The following is a 22,598-nucleotide window of genomic DNA, read 5'->3' as shown; positions in this document are numbered from 1 at the left end:
AACTTGCTGAGGAGGCACTCTGTCCCCTCATCCAGGTCACTGATGAGGCTGAACAGGATGGGACCCGGTACTGAGCCCTGGGGGATGCCACTGGCCACAGGCCTCCAGCTGGACTTCACACCACTGATGACGACCCTCTGAGCTCTGCCTTTCAGCCAGTTCTCAATCCACCTCACTGTCCACTTGTCTAACCCACACTTCCTGAACTTCTCTAGGAGGGTGTTATTGGAGACGGTGTCAAAGCTAGTTTCTATACAATAGCATAAGATATCTCTGTGCTTCTGTTTAATAAGTAGTGTTGTGCTGAAACAAGATGCTTTCTGCATATAGCCTATAGTCGGTGATAGCCTGCATCATCGTTGATCCTAAGCATTACAGCTGCAGTTTATCTGCTTTTTTTGTACTGCATTACAGGCTTCTTACGCTTTTGACTAAATTCCCATCATGCCTCAAGCCAGAGCAACGTGTACACTACCCTGCTATCATCCATGTCATGCGAACTACTCTCCGTCCTATCATCAGTCTGACTGATAACTTAAGCCATAAAATTCAGATAATAATTTCTGCAGGAAAATGTGTTTTATGTTTCAGTCAGAGAATAGTTTTAGATGCCCAGTCATGGTTAGATAATAGGATGAACAGGGATATGATGTATAAAGAAGACAGAACAATGGCTAGTGTGGTGCTTTTAAAAATATGTATCTGAAATGGCCACAAAAGAATTAAAGAACCTAGAAACAAAAGAAGAAATGAGGCTATTGAGTTTTATAACTGAAGAATTAATCTCACAGGTATGTCACAATCTGAACTTCTCATATTTTCAAGCTATTTAAAGGTCTCCATGCACGCTAGGGAGGTGGTAGTGAAGACTACATTCAGATTGCAAATGGAGATCATTTGACAGGTCTACTAAGATATCAGTAAAATGAATTTATGCTTAAATATCTTCTCATTAGCTGACAAAAGTATATATCAGTCTCAAGTTTCAAGTTACAGTAAATAAGCTAAATATGTTGGAATACAGCTCTTCAATGGAGTCAGTGTTTAGAAACGGGTTATATGAAGTCATTTCCCCAGCTTCCAAGTTAATTTCATTTTGATTATTAACTTTAATATTAGCAGCAAGACTCCTATGGAAAATAGACCATTTAAAGCATTTTGGTCTGTTTTCTCATCTCAGTGAACCTTTGTAACAAAGTCTTCCCTTCCACAAAAAAAGAGACTCTCCTTTTTTCTTATCATCCAGTGATTCAACCTTCAGCAATTTGCCTCTAGTCTTCCACTATTAAAGACCAACAGTACCAGATTATGAGACTGTATGGCTAGAAGACCTAAAAATGAGTTTTGTTAACACAAAGCTGTAACTACACTAACAAGCAAAGATGCACCAATTTTCGATGCTTTTAAAGTTTCTAAGCTGTATCATGCAAAAAAACCAGAAACTGGAGCATATTGCTTTATTTACCATGGGACTTTCGTTTATTTGAGTAAGCAGTCAAAGTGAGAGGGGCTGGAGGAACAGGCAGAAAACGGTGTCTCTTTACAAAATGAGATGAATGGCAAGAGAAGGGAAAAAACACACTGTGCTCTGGGAGTCAAATGCTAACACTTTTCTGTTGGGACTCTTATTCTGCTTACCCTTGTCCCTGGAATATATATTTGCCCTCTGGGAAGTTCTGGTGCCAATCCAGTGTCTCCTGTCCAGTGGAAACAACAGGAAACAAAGTCACCATAAGCAATCATATCTAAAAATTTTATGTGGGACTAAAATTTTAGGCTGGAGAGCGCCACTTTGGTGGATCTTGTCAGTCTGTTGTTCCGGTGTCTGTGATCCAGATTATAATGAGGCTCGTACATTGCTCCCCATAGCAACGTCTGCAGTCCAAACTAAAGGTGTCCAGACCAGTGTTCTGGCGCTGAGGCCGACTGCCATGTAATGAGTTACATCCATACTGTTATACTCCATCACCCTGCAAAGCTGTGTGGCTGCTGCCAAACTGCCTATTGGGAATAGCACCTCTAGTAGTTCCCAATTTGGGAGTTGCTTCATGTGGGGAGCTAGCTGGCCTGGGGGAAGACTGTGTTAGGACCTTCCTAACTGTAGTAGTTTAAGTGGTTGAGTGCCAATGCCTAGAAATATATCATGGCAATGTTTCATTCCACAGACATAATCTGTGCCTTCCCCCCATATCTTTCTTCCTAGCAAAGGCATGTGTCCTGCCAGAGCAGTAAGCAGCTACACTGGACTGTATATTTAAGACTTAATATTTACAAGTTAAAAAAAAGCAACAACAAAAACCCTAATCTTTTTTTCCTCTGGGTTACAGAGCTGATTAATTTTACAAGTAATTAGCCTAGAGTTAAGAAAACTCAGATAAGAATGGGAGTTTTAATTATTCAGTAGAGTGTATCCTAGATCACAAGCAAGAACGACAGGTGCTCAGAACTACCTCACTCTTTTCTAAGAAGGACTACTTCATATTTCTAATTGCACCAAGCCCCCAAATTATCAACCAATCTATATGTGTTTTCACCTTACCCCCTTGTTTTAATAAGAAAAAAAAACCCCAAAGTACAGTTCAGATATGAATCCTGTACTTAATCTTATAGTAAATATTAGACTAAAGATTTAAACAATGCCTGGCTTGCTTTTCAGCAGAGGATCTTTCTCGTTGCTTGTAGAGAAGAAAATGGCTTTGAAATTGCTGAAGTAAGCATTAAATCCCTCCTGATTCTCTGCTCGTCCTGGACTTCTCTCAATAGGTTTGTATTGTTTGTATCTCCTGCAAGGAACATGTATAGTTAGTTGCTGAAAGGCATTTAAATGATGGTCCATACTTAGCATGTAACCAGTACTTACGAGAATTAATAATATATTCATAATATACGTTCTTTCTTCTCCTTCCCTCCCTTCAATCCCATACAACAATAACTGCCTCAGATTAGTTGTGGCCTGGGTAAGCAGAAGCCCTGCGTAACGAGAAGGCTGTGTTGCTCTGTGGAGGTGTTTTCTTTCTCACCACAGAGCGTTCTTTTGACTGAGGAGCCTCAGTGTGCCCTTAAAGTCTGGTGAGAAACATCCAAGCTAATACTGCAATAGCATATGCTTCAGTTAACTACTTTCCTGCATGCTCAGTGCCATTTCCCCAGTGAATTTATTTGTCAGTTATTTAATGAAGAATTTTGATGATTAATATTCGGTCTGTCAGTCATTCTCAAACACTGCTTGTTAGAGTTCTAAAGCTAAATTAAATTTCTGTTGGTTAGCTTTGATTGTGTACGTAAATCACCTAATGCAGCTGGAGTTTGGTTACTGGCTGAATGCAGTTCCTGACTTTATAGTATTACTATTTGTGATTACAAACACAAAATATAGTCTTCTATGATTTTTTTAAAAATATTTTTATATTTTTGATGGTTTTATGGCTTAAAGTAGTAAATTCATTTTTATGTTTGCCAAGATGTTTGTGAACAGCAATACAAAAGAAACAAAAATATAGCTAAAGCAAATTCAAGTTGTTGGTTTTGTTAATTTAAATTAATATTTTTGTCAGTTCCCTGAACTATTACTGATCTAGAAGCCAGCAACTTACTTGTAAAGGACAAAAGCCACAATGATGACAAACACTGCCAGCAAACCAAGGAAGATAAAGATGCCTTCTGTTGCTCCTGAGGATGATCCTAGATTTCAAAAAGTAGGTTTGATTATAAGATTACCCTCATATTTACAGTAAGATGGATTTTTCCAAAGAAAATGTAATTTTTAATCAGATTGCTTTACCAGCTGAAGTACACTTAGTATGTCAAACATGCTAAGCACTAGAGGTCAGTACCTTTGGCAGAAAGTGGTGCTTTCACAGCCTGATCAGTTTAATTCTCGGTGTCACCAGATTGTGAGTTGGGCTTTGGCCGTTTTACATATGAGCTGTGCAACCGAAAAATACCGTTGCCCTTTTAGTATGGAAGGGAACAGAGGGTCTTGTAGGCACCCCACAAGATGGAGCTAATTTGCTCCTTGCCCAATTGCTATGCTAGGGGACCACTTATACTGAGAGTATAAAATACATAATCTCTTTATAAGGTGTAATATAAGAATTAACCATCAGTTTACTGTCTTAGGGATGACAGCTAGGGGAAGGAAAGAAGGAATGAAAAAAAGAAATGTCTAAAGCATTTCAGTTTGTTTTAGCCTCACATCCTAACATGGTTAAGCATGGCTGAGTGCCTAATGGACCCAGGGTTTGTTTGCATTGTTCCTTTAAAGAGCTGAGGGCTCTACTTTTGTAACATTCTCATTGTGGGAAGTCAACTCTAGACTCTACTTGTCATTGAACCTTGCATTCTGGTTTGTCATTGACCATTTCACTCATACCTACTCCTAATTCCGTCTTAACTGAGGGAAGAGGAGGCCAAATCAATACAAGTGTTTTCTTGATTTGTGTTAAATATCTTAATTTTACAGCCCACAGGCTCTACATCAATCCATTTATTGATGTTATTGACACAGAGACCCATTCTTGGTCCTCATGTTAATAGTGTTTATGTAATGAAGTAACCTAGAAATACATATTGATTTACCTTTCCAGATCAAGACATCACGCTTGGGTTTACCATTTACTTGGTACATGTGCCTCATGCATTTTTCAGTTTGTTGATACAATTTTTGTGAAGGCCTGACATCAGTCCTAGTTTACAAGTATTTTTGTTGATACTCTATGGATTTACATTATTTTATAAATCATGTAGGTCCTTGAAAGAGTTTGCAAAACACCACACGCATATGGGACAGGTATACATCATAGGAGTGCAGCCTCTTCAACAGCAGTTTAAACAGACTAAGAATTGATGTTTTGTACAGTGCCCACATAACCCAGGCACAGTGTGCCAAACTTCAAATGCCAGATGTTTAGTATACTCAGGCACCAGATGATGGGATTTTCAGAAGTTCATAAATGCTTTCTTTCAATTGAAATGAATGAAGAATAATGATACATAGGAGATGATTACAAATGCTAAAATAGTTTCTGTAGAATTCATAGCAGCAACCTCTCTTAGATTCTAATTCTTTGGTTATAGTGGAAGCCCCAAACTACAGTTTAGCTTTACTCCTGGCAAACACTTAGGGAGACCAACCTTGTTGGGCTAAAGTTAATTTCTGTGAATACAATTTTGAGAAATCCTACTAGATGCTTATTTGCATTTTCAGGAGCCTACACACACTTACAGGTTGGGTAGAGTGCCATAGTTGTCATGGATTGAGTTAGGTACTGTTAAGTTTATGCCTAGATTTAGTAAAATTACTTGAAAATGCTGTAGTAAATGGCTACAAAGGGTCAGTTTCTGGACTGATGATGATTCAAGAATGCAGTACAGTCACCAGGATATTGAAGAAGGAGGATAGTAGGCAATGGAGTGGAAACAGAGGAACAGTATGATCAGTTAGGATTCTCACTGAATCTGTCAAAGACTACTTGGATAATCATGAGCAAGACACAGAGAGATTCATCTGACCATTCATTCTAAGCATTCTACTCTTCTAAAATAGTCACCCTGCACACACTTTGCAGTCATTGAATGACATAGGCCTTTCCAGAACCTGATTCGTCTACTAATGTAGAAATAAGAGACCAGGTCAAGATCAGTGGGTTATAAAGAGGGCCCAAGACAGTCAGCTCAGCTGTAGACTTTGATTCTGTCTCTAGTGAGTTCAATTTCTCTCTTAGTTTCTCTGTATTTGAGTTCTCTGTGTGTGAAGTGGGCAAGCTGGCATTTCCCCCACCTACCTTTCTGCCCCACAGAGCTGTTCTGTAGGAAAATATATTACAGCTTAACAATTATTCATATTCTTTGATATTGAAGGGTTTGTATAATTACCATACTCATTAGAACATGCACATAAACCAAAAGAAGTTCTAACATCAAAAATTCCCATAGAGAAAGGATCACCTGTTATCTTTGTGTGGACTCACAAAATCTGGCACAGTCTCAGCTGAGGCCTGTAAGCATACTCAAACCCACATATATGTTCCTGTGATCTTACACTCTTCCCAGGGAAATGACCACAAGGAGAAGCTATTGGCAGACCATCCACACCTGCTCTGTGCAAACTCACCTCCGTTTACAGATATAAGTGCACTTGCAAGGGCTTGACTTGTATCATCTCCCAAGGTGATATTTATACAGTATGTTCCAGGTTCATCAAAAGCTCTCCGTATGGTGAGAAGGCATTTGTCAGTGATGGGGATGGGGTCACATACCACACTCTGAGACATCTGGCATGTAGGATCAGAAACTACTGTACAAACATCCGTAGGAAGGCTGGGATGGGAAGAGAGAGCACCTTGTATGTGTGGAGTCCTGTTAGCTCAATTTATAGACACTTTGCACTGATGCCCCAGTTTTATATTCTGTTAATATTTTTCTGTATTTTTTACATAATATTTTTTTTTACATAATAATTTTTTTTACATAATAATTTTTTTTACATAATAATTTTTACATAATAATTTTTACATAATAATAACGTAAATACATACGTACTTATTTTAGATGTACAGAGATTTTATATATATATATATATAACATCTTCCATAAAATCATCTTACTTCACTTATAATTTAACACTTTATGGTGATTACAGCTGCCTACCGTAAATCAGTTAGTTAATAAAGTCTGTTACCTTTAAAATATGTTGTCATGAAAGGAATACACATTCTTATGCTTAGTAGTATGTGCAGTAAAATTGGCATGCTAATTTTAGAAACATTAATTGTTTTCCAGTTGCATTATCCAGGTAATTGTTGTACCTCTCAGTCCTCTTAATTCAAATCCCCTTCTAGGAGGTAGGAATATTAATGAAATGTTTTCCTACCCGAGGAATTGCTTGGACACACCCATTTACTTTAAACATCAAAAAATCATGGCTAGAAAGAAAGTTTCCTTCCAATTTCAGTAGACTGCTTCCCGTTTTACAGTGAGTGCTGTTTTTACCGAGAAAATATAAAATATCTTCTACCCACTTACCTAGTTCTCTTATTTTTACTTAGGAATGGCATTTGTTCTAAATCGTAAGAGTCTAGCAGTAACCTCTATTGATATAGTTTACAAGTGAGACTTGCGTTATCTGTAGTTTCAGTGAAGAAATAAAAATACTGAAGTTCCCAGCTTTTGTTCATGCAACTGCATCTAAGTGCAAACAGCATTCCAGCACCTAACTATTTTTAAAACAATTGGCAGTTTCATTTACAGACTTACCTCCCTTGGCAGGTAACAACAAAGTCAACCAGTGAGTTTTCAGCTTGACTTTCTGTCATCTGGATGTTTGTCATCTGAATGATATTTACCTCAAGGATTCCCTCTAGAAGAGGAAACAGATGTCAAGGGTAGGACATATGATAAGCTCTGAAGTGTTTGTGTACAGAACCTCAAGTGTCTGGCTGATGTTCAGCTCAGGTTTTGTTTTCCATAATCTTTCTCCCTTAGTACTCCTCTTGAAGGGTTTGAAAACAGAAATGTTCCAATGCTTTTCTTATGAAGTTGTTCCCTTCTGTTCTGCTCTTCTTCTTCCTTTTCTTTTTCTTTAAAAAAAAATACCTCTGCCTGATTACCTCTGTCTCCTGCTAAACAAGACTTCTGTGCATACCAAGGTCAACTCAACCTTATGTGACCTCTCAGGCCAGTGTGTTCCAGGTGTGCCAGTTTCTGAAGCTAATGGTATAGAAAAGAATGATATGGCTCATATTCTTGTCAGCTATTACCCTAGCAGAGGAGCAGGCATGGCAAGAGTCTGGACTCATATCTGGAACCAAGGCACCATAACCTCTGCTACTGGGTCCTGGAAGAGTGTATAATAGCTGTACGTTAACCTTTTAAAATGTCAGCCTTTAAAAGATCACACATTAGATAAAAGAGGGGCTAAATAAATATTTTCTCAGCCATACATGTATTACATTATTACCCCACTTCTCTGATGAGGTATTGACTCAGGTCCTTACCTACAATAGAGATATTGGTTCTGTAATATCCGTATCTGTAAATATGGCAGCCTTCATCAGGATTGTCTTCCGTTGTCTTGACAGTGGTGGAAGAGTCTGGATTAGAAGATAGTTCAATAGTTACTGTTGGGTTGGGCAGGGAAAAATAGATACACAGCTTAGAACAAGCTCTACTTAGCGGTATTCTGAACATGGCCATGACTTTCAACAGCTTTCATTGTATATGTCATTAGTTATTTTGTTCTACAGCTATGCAGTAACACGCTTATCTGTATAGGATCACGGTAGAAGCTTAAAGAAAACACGTGTGCTCTGCTGCCCTGTAGAACCTAAGAGTGGCTGGGATTTCAGATTCTTTGGCCTGTATAACCTCACTCCAAAAGCAACCATGTTATTCACTTGTCTCTAAGAAATAAAAGTGAGACTACAAAGTTTGGTATAATTATAACATATTTAAAATTCCTAGATCAATTACAGAATAAATCCAAATGCCAATAAAAGCTTTAAAATGCTCTTTTTAAAACTACGTATTTTTCTATTGCTCTACATTAGTGTTATTTGAAAAAGGAAGAGGAGAAGTGATGAAAGTTATGTCTTTCCTTTTTCATTCTCGTTTAACATTTTATTAAAAGCACATATTAAAATTCTGAAATTTGAAAAATATCAGTTACTGAAAACCAGGAAGGAACTAGCTCTAAGAGTATTCATGCAGGCAGCTATTGTGAAATACCTCTTTTTTAGTTTAAATTTAAAACTTACTTCTGAAAATGTCCCTGAATAGGCAAGACTAAAACCATTTGATTGTGCATGGTAAAAGGTCTAAAAAGGAATGACCTGAGGACACTATTATGCTATCATTGTTGTGGTAGAATTTGATTTAGTGTAAATGAGAATCAGGTTCTTAAATGTGTAACTGATGCCTATGTGTTTATTGATTCTGTCTCTAAACTACATTTATAGAGGGTCTGCAGAGTTCTGCAGCTCTTTCTTTGATGGCATACAAATTTTGAAGATATATACTTAAACCTCTAAATTCTGAATTTTTTTAAAACATTACTTTTGATTCTATATTAAGGCCGAGTGATTAACTCTTACCTGCTGAGGTTGGCAGTGGAGGAGTGGGTGTTACTGGCTTGCAAGGCACAGGTATAATAGCTTGGACAGTTAAATTCAGAGAGAAGTTTCCTTGTAGAGCATAAGTGTGAAGGGTAATGGAGCTGCTTGATACAAATAAGCCGCTTCCATCTCCAAAGTCCCACTTGTAGGAGATGACAGAATTATTAAGATAGGAACTGGGATCATGGATCTTCACATCAAATGTGATTGGTGAGTCTTTGATAAAAATAGAGTCTGAGATGTTGCGGTCATTTTTCTGGGACATGTTCACAAATAATGGAATTTTGTCTGCCAGAAAAAGGAAGAAAACAATTAAGGCAAGCATATCTGTCTGCAAACAGCTTCAAATTTCCTGAATAACCACAGTCAGAATGTAAGACATTAATATCTTTAACGTGGTTTTCTACTTTAATTCAGTTTACTGAGTGAGTGTCAATAGGAAATAATTACATAGAGATGTATGGGAACATACAATGAATCACAAGCATCACGAAGTAGAAGTGCTACAACTGAGGTAGATACAAAGGTAAATTATGTTATTCAAGGCAATTTACCAGAGATTTCACATCCATATTAAAACTTGTTTTGGGCCAATGTCTTCTTTTCATCCTGGGTAGTGCTCATGTTAAATTCTTGAAACACCTGCACAACAAATCGCTCCAGTATTTTATTACAGTTAATTTCAGGACACTCACCTGTTACAACATAAATGCTACTTGCTCTTGCAATTGGAACATGCGTTGAGTGCCCTCTTCTGTAAATGGATACCTCCATTACGTGTTTGCCAAGAGTGATATTTGCTGTGTTGACTGAAACAGTTGTTGAAAAGCGTCCAGTTTTTTGGTAGTACTGACCTGAAACAGAACATGAACTTATAAAGTGTTTTACCCTTAAGGCTAGCTACAGGAAAATGTTCTAAGATAACCAATATCTCTGTGAATCTTGGACTGTGTAAATCATAATACAAGTTTAGAACAGTCTTTCAGTTATCTGACAGGTTCTTTGGGAGCACTGAGTGCTTACACAATGTGGTTACTCCCATTATTCCTGTGTTTTTTTCAAAGGTGTCAGAAAGATGTTCCAAATTTCATTGATCTAAGAAAAGGCATTTGCAAGGCACCTACGTCTTTTCAAAGCAATTACATTACATTATCAGGATTATGTATTACCTCTTAGGTAATTACCTCTTAGAGCATTGCCTCTTAGGCATTTTAAATTAACTTGTATCTGTATGGCTTCAGTGTAGCAAGAAGGAATAATGCTTCTTTCTTCATTCAGCAGAACCCTTTGTATACATGTACTTATTTATATTCGTAATAGCTGATTGAGGTAGGTAAATAGTATCAGTTTTGTTTAAAATTGAGAGCATTATTATTATTGTGGCTGCTTATATGGATGTTGTCAAGCTAAATTAGGATATTAAGATTTAGCATGTAGCCAATGTCAGAAATAGCCCAACCATTACACACTCTGAAGCTGAAAACGCTAAACCCAATCATCCGTGACTAGAACAGTACCACAGTCAGTGGCAGTTTTCAGAGTAAAGGAGGACTGTACCATTAAACTAATCTACAGATACACAGCTCTGTGGTCTAAGTTCAAGAATCTGAAGTAGTAGCAGCTGGTCAACCCTGCTCAGGCTCTCTGTTTTCCTAGAAAACTATCTTGAGCACTGCTGAAAGGAAATTAATTTTCTATGGTTGTAGTTCTCTGAATGCATAATCTTAAAGAAAATTTCCTGGTAATACATGATTTCCAAATCTGGCAGAAGATAATAGAGCAGCTGATTCCCTCTCTGAAAAGCTCTGAATGAATTCAGGATTCTCACTCAAGAACTGTGGAATACCTTTTAAGAACTTTTAATGAAAGATACTAGAAAAATGAGTTAATATACAAAATAAACACAAGTTTTGCAGCATCATCCAAACCAAGATGTGTTTTGCAGTACTAACCAAATGTATGAAACAGATAGACAAAGTTCCTCCTCTTCCAGTCAGGATGATGAGGGAAAGGTCTCCCGTCTGGGAATACGTTATGGCTCTGGTTTCTTGTGCAGTTTTCCCAGCCACAGCTGTTGATCCATTTAGTCCAGTTGTACACATACTGATCCTGCAAAGCTGGAGTATCTACATGTAGAAATAGGACATCTTCCTGGTCAGTTGTGCAATGTATGGTAAACCAGGGAACAGAATGCAGACGTCCTAGGTCACAGCAAAGTTATTGCCCTTAAACAACAGGGTAAGTGGGCTGGTTTTAGACTGACATTTAGTTCTTCTGAGATTGTGTTTTGTTTGCTTTTTTTAGACATAGTTTAAAGTCACTTGCCCCAAACCTGCTGTCAGCTGCAGAGGATACTACTATTTCACTGGAGCCAGTGGAGCTGCCCTGACATTCAGCAAGAAAAATTTAAATATTTAAGTAGAAAAATCATCTGTGGAAGCACTGGGAGGAAGTGGTTTGTTTTGTTTTATCAGAAAACATTTCTGTGGCACTTCTAAGTAAGTTACACGACAACTACAGTGCTGTTCTGAATAGTAAAAATAGTTTCTCCCCAAACAGTAAAATGAACATTAATTGGAGAATGGGTATCAGCAGTTATTGAGACATTATATGGTGGAAAAAGTAGAACTTATGCTGAAAAAAGTCTTTGTTGATGTCCCTTAAGATGGAAATTACTTTGATCAGTAGAAACATTTGTTGAACATATATGAATTCAGAGGAAGAACAGTACGACAGCCTGTTTCACTCAAGATCCAGTAACTTCAAACATCAGAACTGTGATACTTTTTGCTCCTTGTGGTAAGTAAAGATGATCAAAAAAAGGTGATGCTCTGGTGAAAAGACTGCTTGTTTTTAAATGGTAATATTCTCCTGGTTACTTTTTATTCTTGAAATATGGGAATGTGAAATTTACTCTTCCTTGAGGGTTTTCAGGACACAGATGATTGTTAGTGATTCTACAATACTTAATTGAAAAAAAAGTCTCAGTTGCATAAGCTGTCAGTTTTATAAATTTGGAAGAAAACAGTGTGACTGAGTGATCAGTTGAACCTGTCTTCATCTAAGGATTGGGCAACCTTGTGAGTGAGCTGAAAAGCAGTAATTTGAATCACAGAATGCTTGAGGTTGGAAGGGACCTCTGGAGATCACCTAGTCCAACCCCCCTGCTCAAGCACCGTCACCTAGAGCATGTTAGACAGAATTGCATCCAGACGGGTTTTGGATATCTCTAGAGGAGACTCCACAACCTCTCTGGGCAACCTGTTCCAGTGCTCTGTCACTCTCACAGTAAAGAAGTTCTTCCTCGTATTCAAACACAGGAACTTCCTGTATTTAAAAGTTTGTGCCCATTGCTTTTTGTCCTGTCGCAAGTAACAGTATTTTCAGAAAGCCAGATTGAAGTCAATATTTTGGAAAGCTAATTTTATAGTAAAGACAGATTTCCTTAAAGTGTCTGGCCATTATATATAGCAGATGCAGAAGTGTAAAAATAGTAGAGTGATATTCTGAAGAAGAAAAGTGGCATGACACAGGCTGAACACTGGTGTAATTATCAGTTAAAAGCAACATAACTTTTGGTTACAGGTTGTGCTTCTGAAAATTTAGAAGATTTATGACACTCACACCAGAACAGCAGTGAGCTACCTGGACAGTACGTGGAGATTACCATTACCTACCCTGGGTACAATTTCTCTCGTATATTATGTTGCCATCATTATCTTCTCTCTGGCACTTGGGAAACTGCAGAGTCACAACAAAGGTCACGTTGGATCCTACCAGAGCTGGGCTATCAGTGACCAACTTGGCTGTCACCTTTCCTCCTGTAGAAAATAAAACTGAGTCTTCACTGCAGTAAAGGATGCACCAGAGCAGCAGTTACCTTCAACTATGCACTATTTACATTTAAAATCTTTTATTAACAGTTCCTTTATTTCCAGTAGGATTTGTGCTCCTAAATGACTTGCACCCATCTCAAAATCCCAGCTTATCCCAACAGTTGGAGGGATTCATCATCTCAACCAAAATCACTTACTGACCTGCCATTTATTTCCTCCTTACGGCTGAGAATCAGATTTTTACCTATGGTCAATATATTCCAAAGGAGAATACTTTTATTTCTCTCCAGGGATACAACCTTTAGACCTCAGCTCAGACAAGGTGATGATAGGATGATAAGCTGGGTCTTCACTGATGTTGTTAAACTGAAGTCCACAATACCCTAGAGTAGATGTTGAAGCTGCATGTCCCCTGGTGCATGTATGTTTCCAGGGAAGAAAAAAAAAAGAAAGAATATAATCCTAGAGCACTGCCTATCCATACCTCTTAATACATATTAATTTCTGACATTAATTTCCAACACTGAGTTTTGGGAAAGCATATACTGTTAACAATTCACTAGTATGCTTCCTCAGACAATGTACAAATAGTAGTAGCCAAGCCAATAGTCTCTAAGTAGCTCTGAGTAGTCTCTAAATAGCTGCTTGCAGCAGCTCTGGATATGGCATGTGTGAAATAGCACTACAGTACCTGCACTCTTTGATGAGGTGGATTTCCTGGCCAATTTTTTCAAATTTATTTGAATTACTGTATTGAATTGTTTGAATTGTTTATGTGCAACTTACCTTTCCAGCAGTCCTTCCATCTGGGATCTCCTTCTTCCCAGAAAGGATAAAGTTTTTCATTCCATTCATTTTGATCACTAGACCAGCCATGTAGCTTCTTATAGGATGTAACCGGAGAAGTTCTTTCTTGGTTCAGCACATCTTGAAACCCTTGATAGAAAAAAAAAGAACATATAATGTCATAATACATTCCCTGTTACTCTGTCAGGATGTAATTGTGCTGAACAGCCTACTTGTGATGGTGTTCTTGCACTGATTAGAAAACTCTTCACCAGAGGAAAATTATGGAACTTTATCTTCACAGCTATAAGCACTTAAATCGCCTATAACCAACATAAAGAAAATTCTGTCACCAATTTGTAGTTGCGCTAGTTGCACTATTCCAAGCTTTCCAGAGAAAGAATAAAAGTTTTACAAGATTTTTACCATATCAGAGGAAGTGTTCTTACAGAATGGACATAACCATGCAATAATCAGGCTAGTCGTAAAGAGGCTGCTTGATTGGTAACTCTTCTGTGCCTGACTGGTAATCTGTGACTAAAGAAACAATAGGTTAACTGTGTGTCTAAGTTGTACTTTTGTGGTAGTTATGCCACAAAAGGGAGTGAGTGAGTTTTGACCCACTGAAGCTTCATTTGTGAATTGGCTGGTGGTTTGGATGGGAGTAGTCTGAACCAGTATGAACCAGTATTTCCAGAAAAGGAAATGTAGAGCTGAATAGTAAATTTAATGTGTTTATATTATAACAACACAAAGATACTAGCTTCATGCCTATTACTTTAAAACTGCTGAGATTAAATAATTTTAATAACGTCTTTCTTCTCATTTTAACACAGATGATGGACTCAAACTTTTCCCAGGCCTTTGAGAGGCCTTAGGCCTCTGTCACAAAGTAGCTTCATTATGAGAAGCAAAATAAATAACCGAGTAACAGGTAGGAACATGTTAAACACTGTGGGATGTCATAAAAATATGTTTGTAAGTAGGCTTGTGGGCAGAGTTCCATTAAAGCCTTTAGGCTTTCCACAGCTCTGTCGTCAATCAGATAGCCACTGGGTGGCCCTTCTGTCAGAACATCAAGGGAGTTAGTTAGTTCTTCCACTTTTCATGTCTTTGTTTTAAAGTTACCTGATTTTGGACACTTCTGTGATGTATATAGAAGCGCAGCAGAACTAGATGATTTCAGGGAGAATATAGAGATCTGTAAGAAAGACGGGAATGTCCCTATGTGGTATTGCATGACCAGCTATGTTGGAAGTTCGCCAGGTTTTGGAAAAGGTACAGAGCAAGTATAACTGGTCCAGGCTGCAGGAAAAGACATCCCTTCAGACAGGCCAATGCCCATCTCTCACAGTCAGTCCAAACTGATGCTGTAAGCTCTCTCTCAAGTACCTTGGGGCTTGAAAGCAGGAAGGTCTGAGGAAAAGAACAGATTTAGCACTTGGAAACATATACTCCCATGCTCTTTTGTCCTAGAGGGATTCCTCACTTAAACTGCTTAAATCAAGCCTTTCCTGAAGATGTACTACATTGATATGAGCAAAGGACAACATTACAATGGACATTGTGATACACACATTACTCAGTGGCCTGTGTCACGTACTCTATCATTTTTAGTCTTGGTCAGAAGTAGAATTGGTTAACACTGTCTTTCACAAATATTTCACAGAAAAAAAAGAAAAGATAAGATTATAAAAATATTTCACAAAGGATTATCAGTTTGATTAGCCTTTATGTCAAGAAATTAGTATGTGATCTTTTTGAAATTAAATGGTTTGGGATTTTTCCTATTTTTTCCTAATTTTCCCCATTATCTGATTTTACTTTAAAATCATTTAATAAATAAATATGTTTTGATTTTGTCAGATCAGAACAATGGGTTCAGTCAATGATGTCCTCCCACTCCAAGATGCTCAGTTCATCAAAAAGAGCTGGAAAACTTTTAATTTTTTAAAAGCTTTTAATTTTTAATTTTGAGTAACGATTTTTGAATTCAAAAGTCATTTTCTTGTCCAGCTTTGGTAACAACTGTGGCCACTACTTCTAAATTGTAAGTTCCTAAGGCATTTGTCTGCCTCTGTGATGTGCTTTGTTTAATTCAATCAAGTATAAAACAGTTCACAAATTTCAGGACAACAAGACAAAGGCATTTTTTTCAGTTGGGCAAGTATTTCAGCTCTAGCTTCTCTAACACATGCAACTGAAAATTTTCAGTTGCTGAGTTTAAAAGAATAAAAGGCTTTAATGTATTTCTTCTTTAAAAATGGAAAACATTCAAAAACAGATGTTGGTCATAACCAACATAAATTTGATGCAAAATAGAATCTGAGGAAATCATTGTTACAGTAGTTTTGGTGAGGTGATCATAGGAGAAAAGACTTTATTCTTGAATTGACTTTCTTCTTTCTCATTCTGGTTTTGTTTATGATGAAAAAGGAACAGAAAAGAAGTTCAGCATTTCTAGCCACACATGGCTAATGTGTTAGCCACAAGAGACCAAAAGAAAGAGTGTTAGAACAGCAATAAAAAGAAGACATAATGAAGAGGAAGATAGAAGAGTTATTAGAAGTAAAAAGTATGATATTATGGCCAAACTAAAAAGTCATATACTTTCAGCTAAACTAAGAAGCTTGGCTTCTTAGCCAAGCTGAGGAGACATTTACATTCTAAGAAGAGTGTAAACTCTGTAAAGTTAAATGTAGAAACATAATAAAGCAAGACAAAACAGAATTTGAGGAACAACTTTCAAAAACATTAAAAAAAATCTTTTTTTCAAACACAAAAGTAGTGGAAAGCTTGCCAGAAAGTCTGTATGGCCAGCAGATGATGGAGATACAGAAGAGGTATTTAGGGAAGATAAAGTAATGGCACAAAAGTAAAATACATTAGTTTGCACCTGCGTTCACAAAGGAGAAGCATTGGCAATTTCTATGCTAGAATTTTTCCTAACAGTGATGGAGAATCTCTGACAAAATGAAGTGTTGGCACAAAAAGTTACAAAACAAGTCAACAAAATGAAAAAAGTTGTCTAGATTAGGTGGCTCTAATAGTATGGAATTTATTAGGAATGAAGTAAATAAGCTGTTAATCACAGCATGTAACCTCTTGCTTAAAACTGCTTCAGTGACCAAGAAACAAAATGTGACAAATGAGATGGCAATTTAAAAAAAGGGTTTTAGGAAAGGTTTAGAGGACTACAAAAAGTCTGATGCCCAAACTGGACAAGCTGATAGAAGCACCAGTGAAGAACAGAATTAGCAGATGAATGTGATATAATGAAAAATGCTCTAATTCATAACAAATATATTAGAGTTTCTCTGAGGGAGCTAGACAGTATGTGAACAAAGCTGATCTGTTTGATAGAGTCTGCTTGAATTCCAGATGGCATTTGACAACATTCCTTGCTATGGGCACATAAAGGAACTAAGTTACCATGGGCTATGAATGAAGGATCTCACACGAATAACTAATTAGTTCAAATATATCAACCAAAAGTTATGAATAAATGGCCAGTTTTCTCAGTTGTTGAAATGGTTTTAAAAAATCATAAATAATCTGGAAAGTGGGTGATTTGGTCTGCTGAAGACAGCAACTTAGAGCAGAAGAGGGGAGAATTGACTGAATTACAGGAAGATTGTGTAAGACTCAATGACGGGGCAATAGAACAGTATGAAGTTCAGCATAGTTACATGTAACTCCAACTTTACAAAATGAGGGGCTCTAAACTAGCTATTACCCCTCAGAAATAAGATCTTGGAGCTTTACGCTTTTCAGTACAGTGCTCAGCAGTATTGAAAAGCTAGGGAAAGGTTAGAAATAGAGAACAAAGACAAAAACGTTATTATAACTTCATATAATTCCAGGTGTGTTCATATCTTGAATACTGTATGCTGTTGTGGTCTCTGCAGCTCAGGAAGGATATAACAGCTGAAAGAGTACAGAGAAAGGTGGTGAAGGTGATAGAAAGGGGTAGAATTGTTTCTGTATGAGAAACAGCTAAATAACTGAGTCTTGAGCCTGGAGAAGAGGTGATAGAGAAGAATCTAAAAACAGAATCGTGAACAGCATGGAGGAAGAAGCAGTTATTCACTATTTCTCAAAATACAAAAACTAAGGAGAATCAAATGGAACCGGCAGGTTCTAAGCACATAAAGGGATGATATTTCTTCATGTAAAGCACAGGGATAAATACTGCTAGGAGCTTGTCCTGTTATACACTCATAACTATTCCCCATTGGAGACAGGTACAAGGCCAGATGGATATTGAGCCTGACCTCAACTTTTAAGGTTTTCAGTTTCTTCTTGGAGATCCTGGAACTTGAGGCTCAGTTCCCATTTCTGAATTTGTAGCCCCAAGGTCAGTGAGTCAACCGAGACTGAGTCAAGTTGGGAGTCCTGGAAGATGAGGACGAGCTCTGTGCCTGCCCACCACAGCTTGAAGAACTAATTCCCTGACTGGACTTCTTGAGGTTTCGCATTCAAAGGCAAAGGTGTCCCAGCTGGGAATGCTGCCTCTAACCTAGTCTCTCCTAGCCACAGCTGAGCTGAGCAAATTACAAGAAGTCCATTCTACCTCTGCCTTTTTTTTACTGTGCTTTAGCTGGGGAAAGCTTGCTGGAAATTTGAGGAAATAAGCCAAGGCTTAGCTCCAGTCAGCTCCCTGTGTATCTGTGGAGCACAGGAAATAGATAGCTCAAGTGACATTTCTACCCAGACCCAGGTAACCCCTTGATGGAGCTGCAGACAGCTAGCTGCTGCCTACCATTTCCCAAGCATAGCTACAGCAACTGCTGCACTTTGCAGTAGCAACATTGTTTTTACAGTGCTGTCTCAAGATGTTGAGTCTGTAGATGTAGAGGAGGAAGAAAGCAGTGAAACACTCACATATGGCAGCAGTACAGAGAACCGCTTCAGCCAGGAGCAGGAATCCGAGGTGGTGGCAAACTCTGCTCATGGTGTGAGAGACTGTGCGTCAGTTCAGCCTGCGCAAAGGAGCAAAGAATGCCCAGTTCTTCCACACAGTAACTCCTTCAGTCTCTGCTGAGAAGTGAGAATAAAGTTTCTCTGCTGCTCTGCTCTCTGATTAAATGAAGGGCCCCAGGACTCATCATGTGATGGAATTAAGCAGAGATGCATGATTTTGTCTTCAGCTTCTTTCAGCTCATGTGCTTATGACTCACTCCCCTTGCTTTCAGCATTCCCTGGGATTTCTGAAAGACCTGTTTAGAGCCACACCATTTACCTTGAAGGAATTTTTATACTAGTTTTGCACTATGATCAATTTTTGATCTTATTTGTTTTTAAATTAGAGCCATTTCTTTCCAGAAATCCAAATTAACTCTCACTTCAGACTGATTTGCAACTATTACTGCAACAGCTTATTGCATTTAATTGACCCATCAGTACTTCATTAACCTCTTCATTAATTACCTGCATGATGGGACAGAGTGCACCACCAGCAAGTTTGCAGATGACACAAAACCGGGAGGACTGGCTGATACACCAAAGGGTTGTGCTGCCATTCAGAGGGATCTCAACATGCTGGAGAAATGGGCAGAAAGGAACTTCATGGAGGTTAATAAAGGGCAATGCAAAGTCCTGCCCCTGCGGAGGAATAGGCCTATGCAACAGTATATGCTGGAGGTGACTAGCTAAAGAGCAGCTTTGCAGAGAAGGACTGGGGGTTCTGGTGGACAACAAGCTGACCATGAGTGAGCAGAGTGCCTTTGCAGCAAAGAAGGCCGGTGGTATCCTGGGCTGCATTAGGCATCTCCAGCAGGTCCAGGGAGGTGATGCTTGCCCTCTGCTCAGCCCTGATAAGGCTGCAGTTGAAGTGCTGTGTTCAGGTTTGGCCCCTCCAGTAAAAGAGAGGGATGGTGCCAATTGAGTGCGTCCAGCAAAGGGCTACAAAGATGATTACAGAACTGAAGCACCTGCCATGTGAGGTGAGGTTGAGAGCTGGGACTGCTTAGTCTGGAGAAGAGAAGGCTTTGGGGGCATCTTGTTGATGTTTATAAATACCTGTAATGTAAAGAAGATGGAGTCAGGCTCTTTTCAGTGATACCCAGTGACAGGACAAGAAGCAATAGGCACAAATTCAAACATAGGCAATTCAGTTTATATATAAGAAAGCACTGGTTTACTGTGAGGGTGGTTGAGCAATCAAACAGGTTGCCCAGAGAAGTTGTGGAGTCTCAATCCTTGGAGATATCCAAGACCTGACTGACACTGTCCTAGGCAACCTGCTCTAGATGACCTTGCTTTTAGCAGGGGGTTTGACCTAGAAGATCTCCTGAGATCCCTTCCAATCTCAGCTGTTTTGTCATTCTGTGGTACTTAAACGTGTCTGTCCCTACAGGCTGGGCAACAGCTATAAACTAAGTGGTGACTGGCTGATTCCTTGCATTTGGCTCCCATTCAGAGTTGATTCCTAAGGAAAGCATTCTTTGAAATTTTGTATAGTGGGGGACATCCATCCAACCTACCACAGCTGTGCGATAAGACATCACGGTGCAAGGTCTCATGGCAGCATTGCGTGACATTGGGGTTATATCACATCAGCCTGCAGGACATTTGCAGACGTTCTTTGTAGCAGTGCTGCTCTGAGTACGATTTCAATGCATGACACGTAGAGACTTTAACTGAGTTTGGAGGCTGTTACGGGCCCACTCTAAGGTGAAATTAGATGCCGCCCATGGTTAGAAGTGTGGTCACAGGCCGTATGTAGTGATGTCCAGTCTATATCTAGCTCACGAGTTGCTGTGATTGACACACAGGCAAGTGCTTCATTGTAGTCCATGGTGTATAGAGATAATGGAAAAAGAGATCACGATAATGGAAAATGGAAGCCAGGCAAACACTGAACTTAACAGATTCAACACGCTTTACCAATCCAGATGGCTTCCACAAGTGGTATTTTGTAGACAGTGCAACAGCTGAGTCTCTTTGCAGCCCTGGCAGCCTCATGAAGTTCATTGCTTTTGTTTGCAGCAAAGCACAAGTTTTGGTGAAACATGGCATAGAAGCAAATATGAAAGTTCTTAAGAAAAACCTATTCTAACAAATAAGGTTGATGGAGCTGCTGACAACATAAGATAACATAGGTAAATACAGCTCAGGACTGGGAGTTGTATTCGAGCTGAACATCTCGAATAGTCCAGCTAAAAGTGATGAGGGAGTGACCTAAGCAAACAACAACCTGAAGGACAAACTTGACCAAAAGCAAAGTGAATACTTCTGAGGGAGGACATGTGGTACAATGATGATTACAAAAGCAGAATTGTGATGTGAAAAATGGACCTTTGAATGTGTTGTGATCTGGGGCTACAAGACAGCAGTTGAAGAGACCGAAGTCATTGATTCTGAAGTATAGCATTGGCAGAAGTGAGACACTGTTTAGCCAGAGACCAGCAAGTTGGGCAACACTAAACCATTTTTATTTTGGGTAAGGTAGGTGGAAGTCTGTAAGCCCAATGCACTGTCAACAAATTAAGAGATTGCCCAACAGAGCAGTATTTTGTAACTATGGCTATTTGTTATTTTTATTATTTGTTTTGTTCTTAATTTCTTTCATTCTCTAGCAGTTCCTATTAGCTGTGGTTGTCACTACCCTGAGCATCCTAGCCAGAATTTTTGTTGGTAACATAGATTCTGATGTCCAGTTGTCTTTGAGAGCTGTTGGTAAGTGCAAGGCAAATCTATTTGCCTTCATGATCACTGCACTCTAGTCTCCTCTAAATCACCGTGGTCTGGAGGTCTGTTAGAAATCATGAGTCATTGTCTATGTGTGTGAAGACAGACATAGGGATAGCAGAGCTAAGGGAGCTGGAGTGCCCTCCTTTCCCCCCAGCAGCACAGAGACAATTATCCCACAGCATATGGAAAGTGAAGTGCATCTTGCATATGTAGGCTCCGTGCTTCAGCACCCTCCTGTCTGCAGCCAGCCCTTGCTCCTTCCCTTCTGCTAGCAGCTGGGGAAAAGGGTGAAGGCAATAGCCTTAGGGATACCAGGCTTGTTTAAACTAAGCCCTCATTATCTGGCAGAAAGGAGAGGGAACAAGTCAACGCCCAACCTGTGACTGACTATGCAAAAAAAAAAAAAAAAAAAAAAAAAAAAAATCATATGACTGCAGCGTTCTCATGTGATTGTTGCTTTTTTGTTGTTATTAAATCAGCTACATCCTCAGCTGAAATGTCAGATTTAGAAGCCATTCACAAGTAATTTTTAAACCATGTGGGACATCAATTTTAACTGCACTCCTTTGTTTCCAGGTTGTTGATCCTAGAAGTAAAAAGTGACCTTCGAATACTTTCAGCACTGAGGGCCTGATCCAAAGTTTTGTGGGGAAGATGGGAGTTTAAACACTCTTTCCCAACAGAGTTTTTGAGAGCCTTCAGGGAAAAACCGCTGACAACAAATGTCTGGTAATTAAAAACAAAACATTATCAGCTTAAAAACAATAAAGTCGGTTAAGACAGAGGTTTTTTGCCATGTTACTTGATACATGAAAATGTTACATAAATATTGAGTGACACTCTCAATAAAGGCCAGCTGGTGGAAATTATTAAACATGTTGTAAATAGACTTCAGGGGCACTGAGGATCAGGCCTGTGGTTAGAAGAATCCAAACCCACCAGGGCTGGGGTAATCACTAAAAGGTGGCTGTGCTGTAAAGATCTGGTTATTCGCATTCTTCTTCTTCAGCTCTCAGGCTTTAGACTAAACATTCCAGAAGGTCTGAAACAGAAAATGTTTGGATCTATTTATCCTGTGCCTGCAGCCAACAGTGTGAGCGAGAGAAGAGAAGAAAAAGCCGAATAAGAAGGGGAGAAGGAGCTAGGAAAAACAGAGATGTAACAGGAATGG

At 38.8% G+C, this 22,598-nt stretch overlaps 1 protein-coding gene across 1 annotated transcript; it reads right to left on the bottom strand.

The window, feature by feature from the left end:
* Positions 1-1,456: 1,456 nt before the first annotated feature.
* GPNMB (glycoprotein nmb) lies at positions 1,457-18,686 on the bottom strand. The gene is made up of 12 exons (XM_062567806.1): positions 18,617-18,686; positions 13,733-13,882; positions 12,788-12,931; positions 11,063-11,236; positions 9,806-9,964; positions 9,090-9,398; positions 8,150-8,164; positions 7,995-8,117; positions 7,255-7,357; positions 6,113-6,318; positions 3,594-3,681; positions 1,457-2,783 (listed from the first exon to the last, which is right to left on the bottom strand). The coding sequence occupies exons 1-12, from the start codon at positions 18,684-18,686 to the stop codon at positions 2,630-2,632; spliced, it is 1,695 nt and encodes a 564-aa protein (XP_062423790.1). The 3' UTR covers positions 1,457-2,629.
* Positions 18,687-22,598: the final 3,912 nt, after the last annotated feature.

This window comes from Rhea pennata, chromosome 2, assembly GCF_028389875.1.
Source record: "Rhea pennata isolate bPtePen1 chromosome 2, bPtePen1.pri, whole genome shotgun sequence".
In the NCBI taxonomy this organism is placed as follows: Eukaryota; Metazoa; Chordata; class Aves; order Rheiformes; family Rheidae; genus Rhea; species Rhea pennata.
Note: the sequence above shows the minus strand (reverse complement) of the source record. Positions and strands in the feature narration are given on the sequence as shown.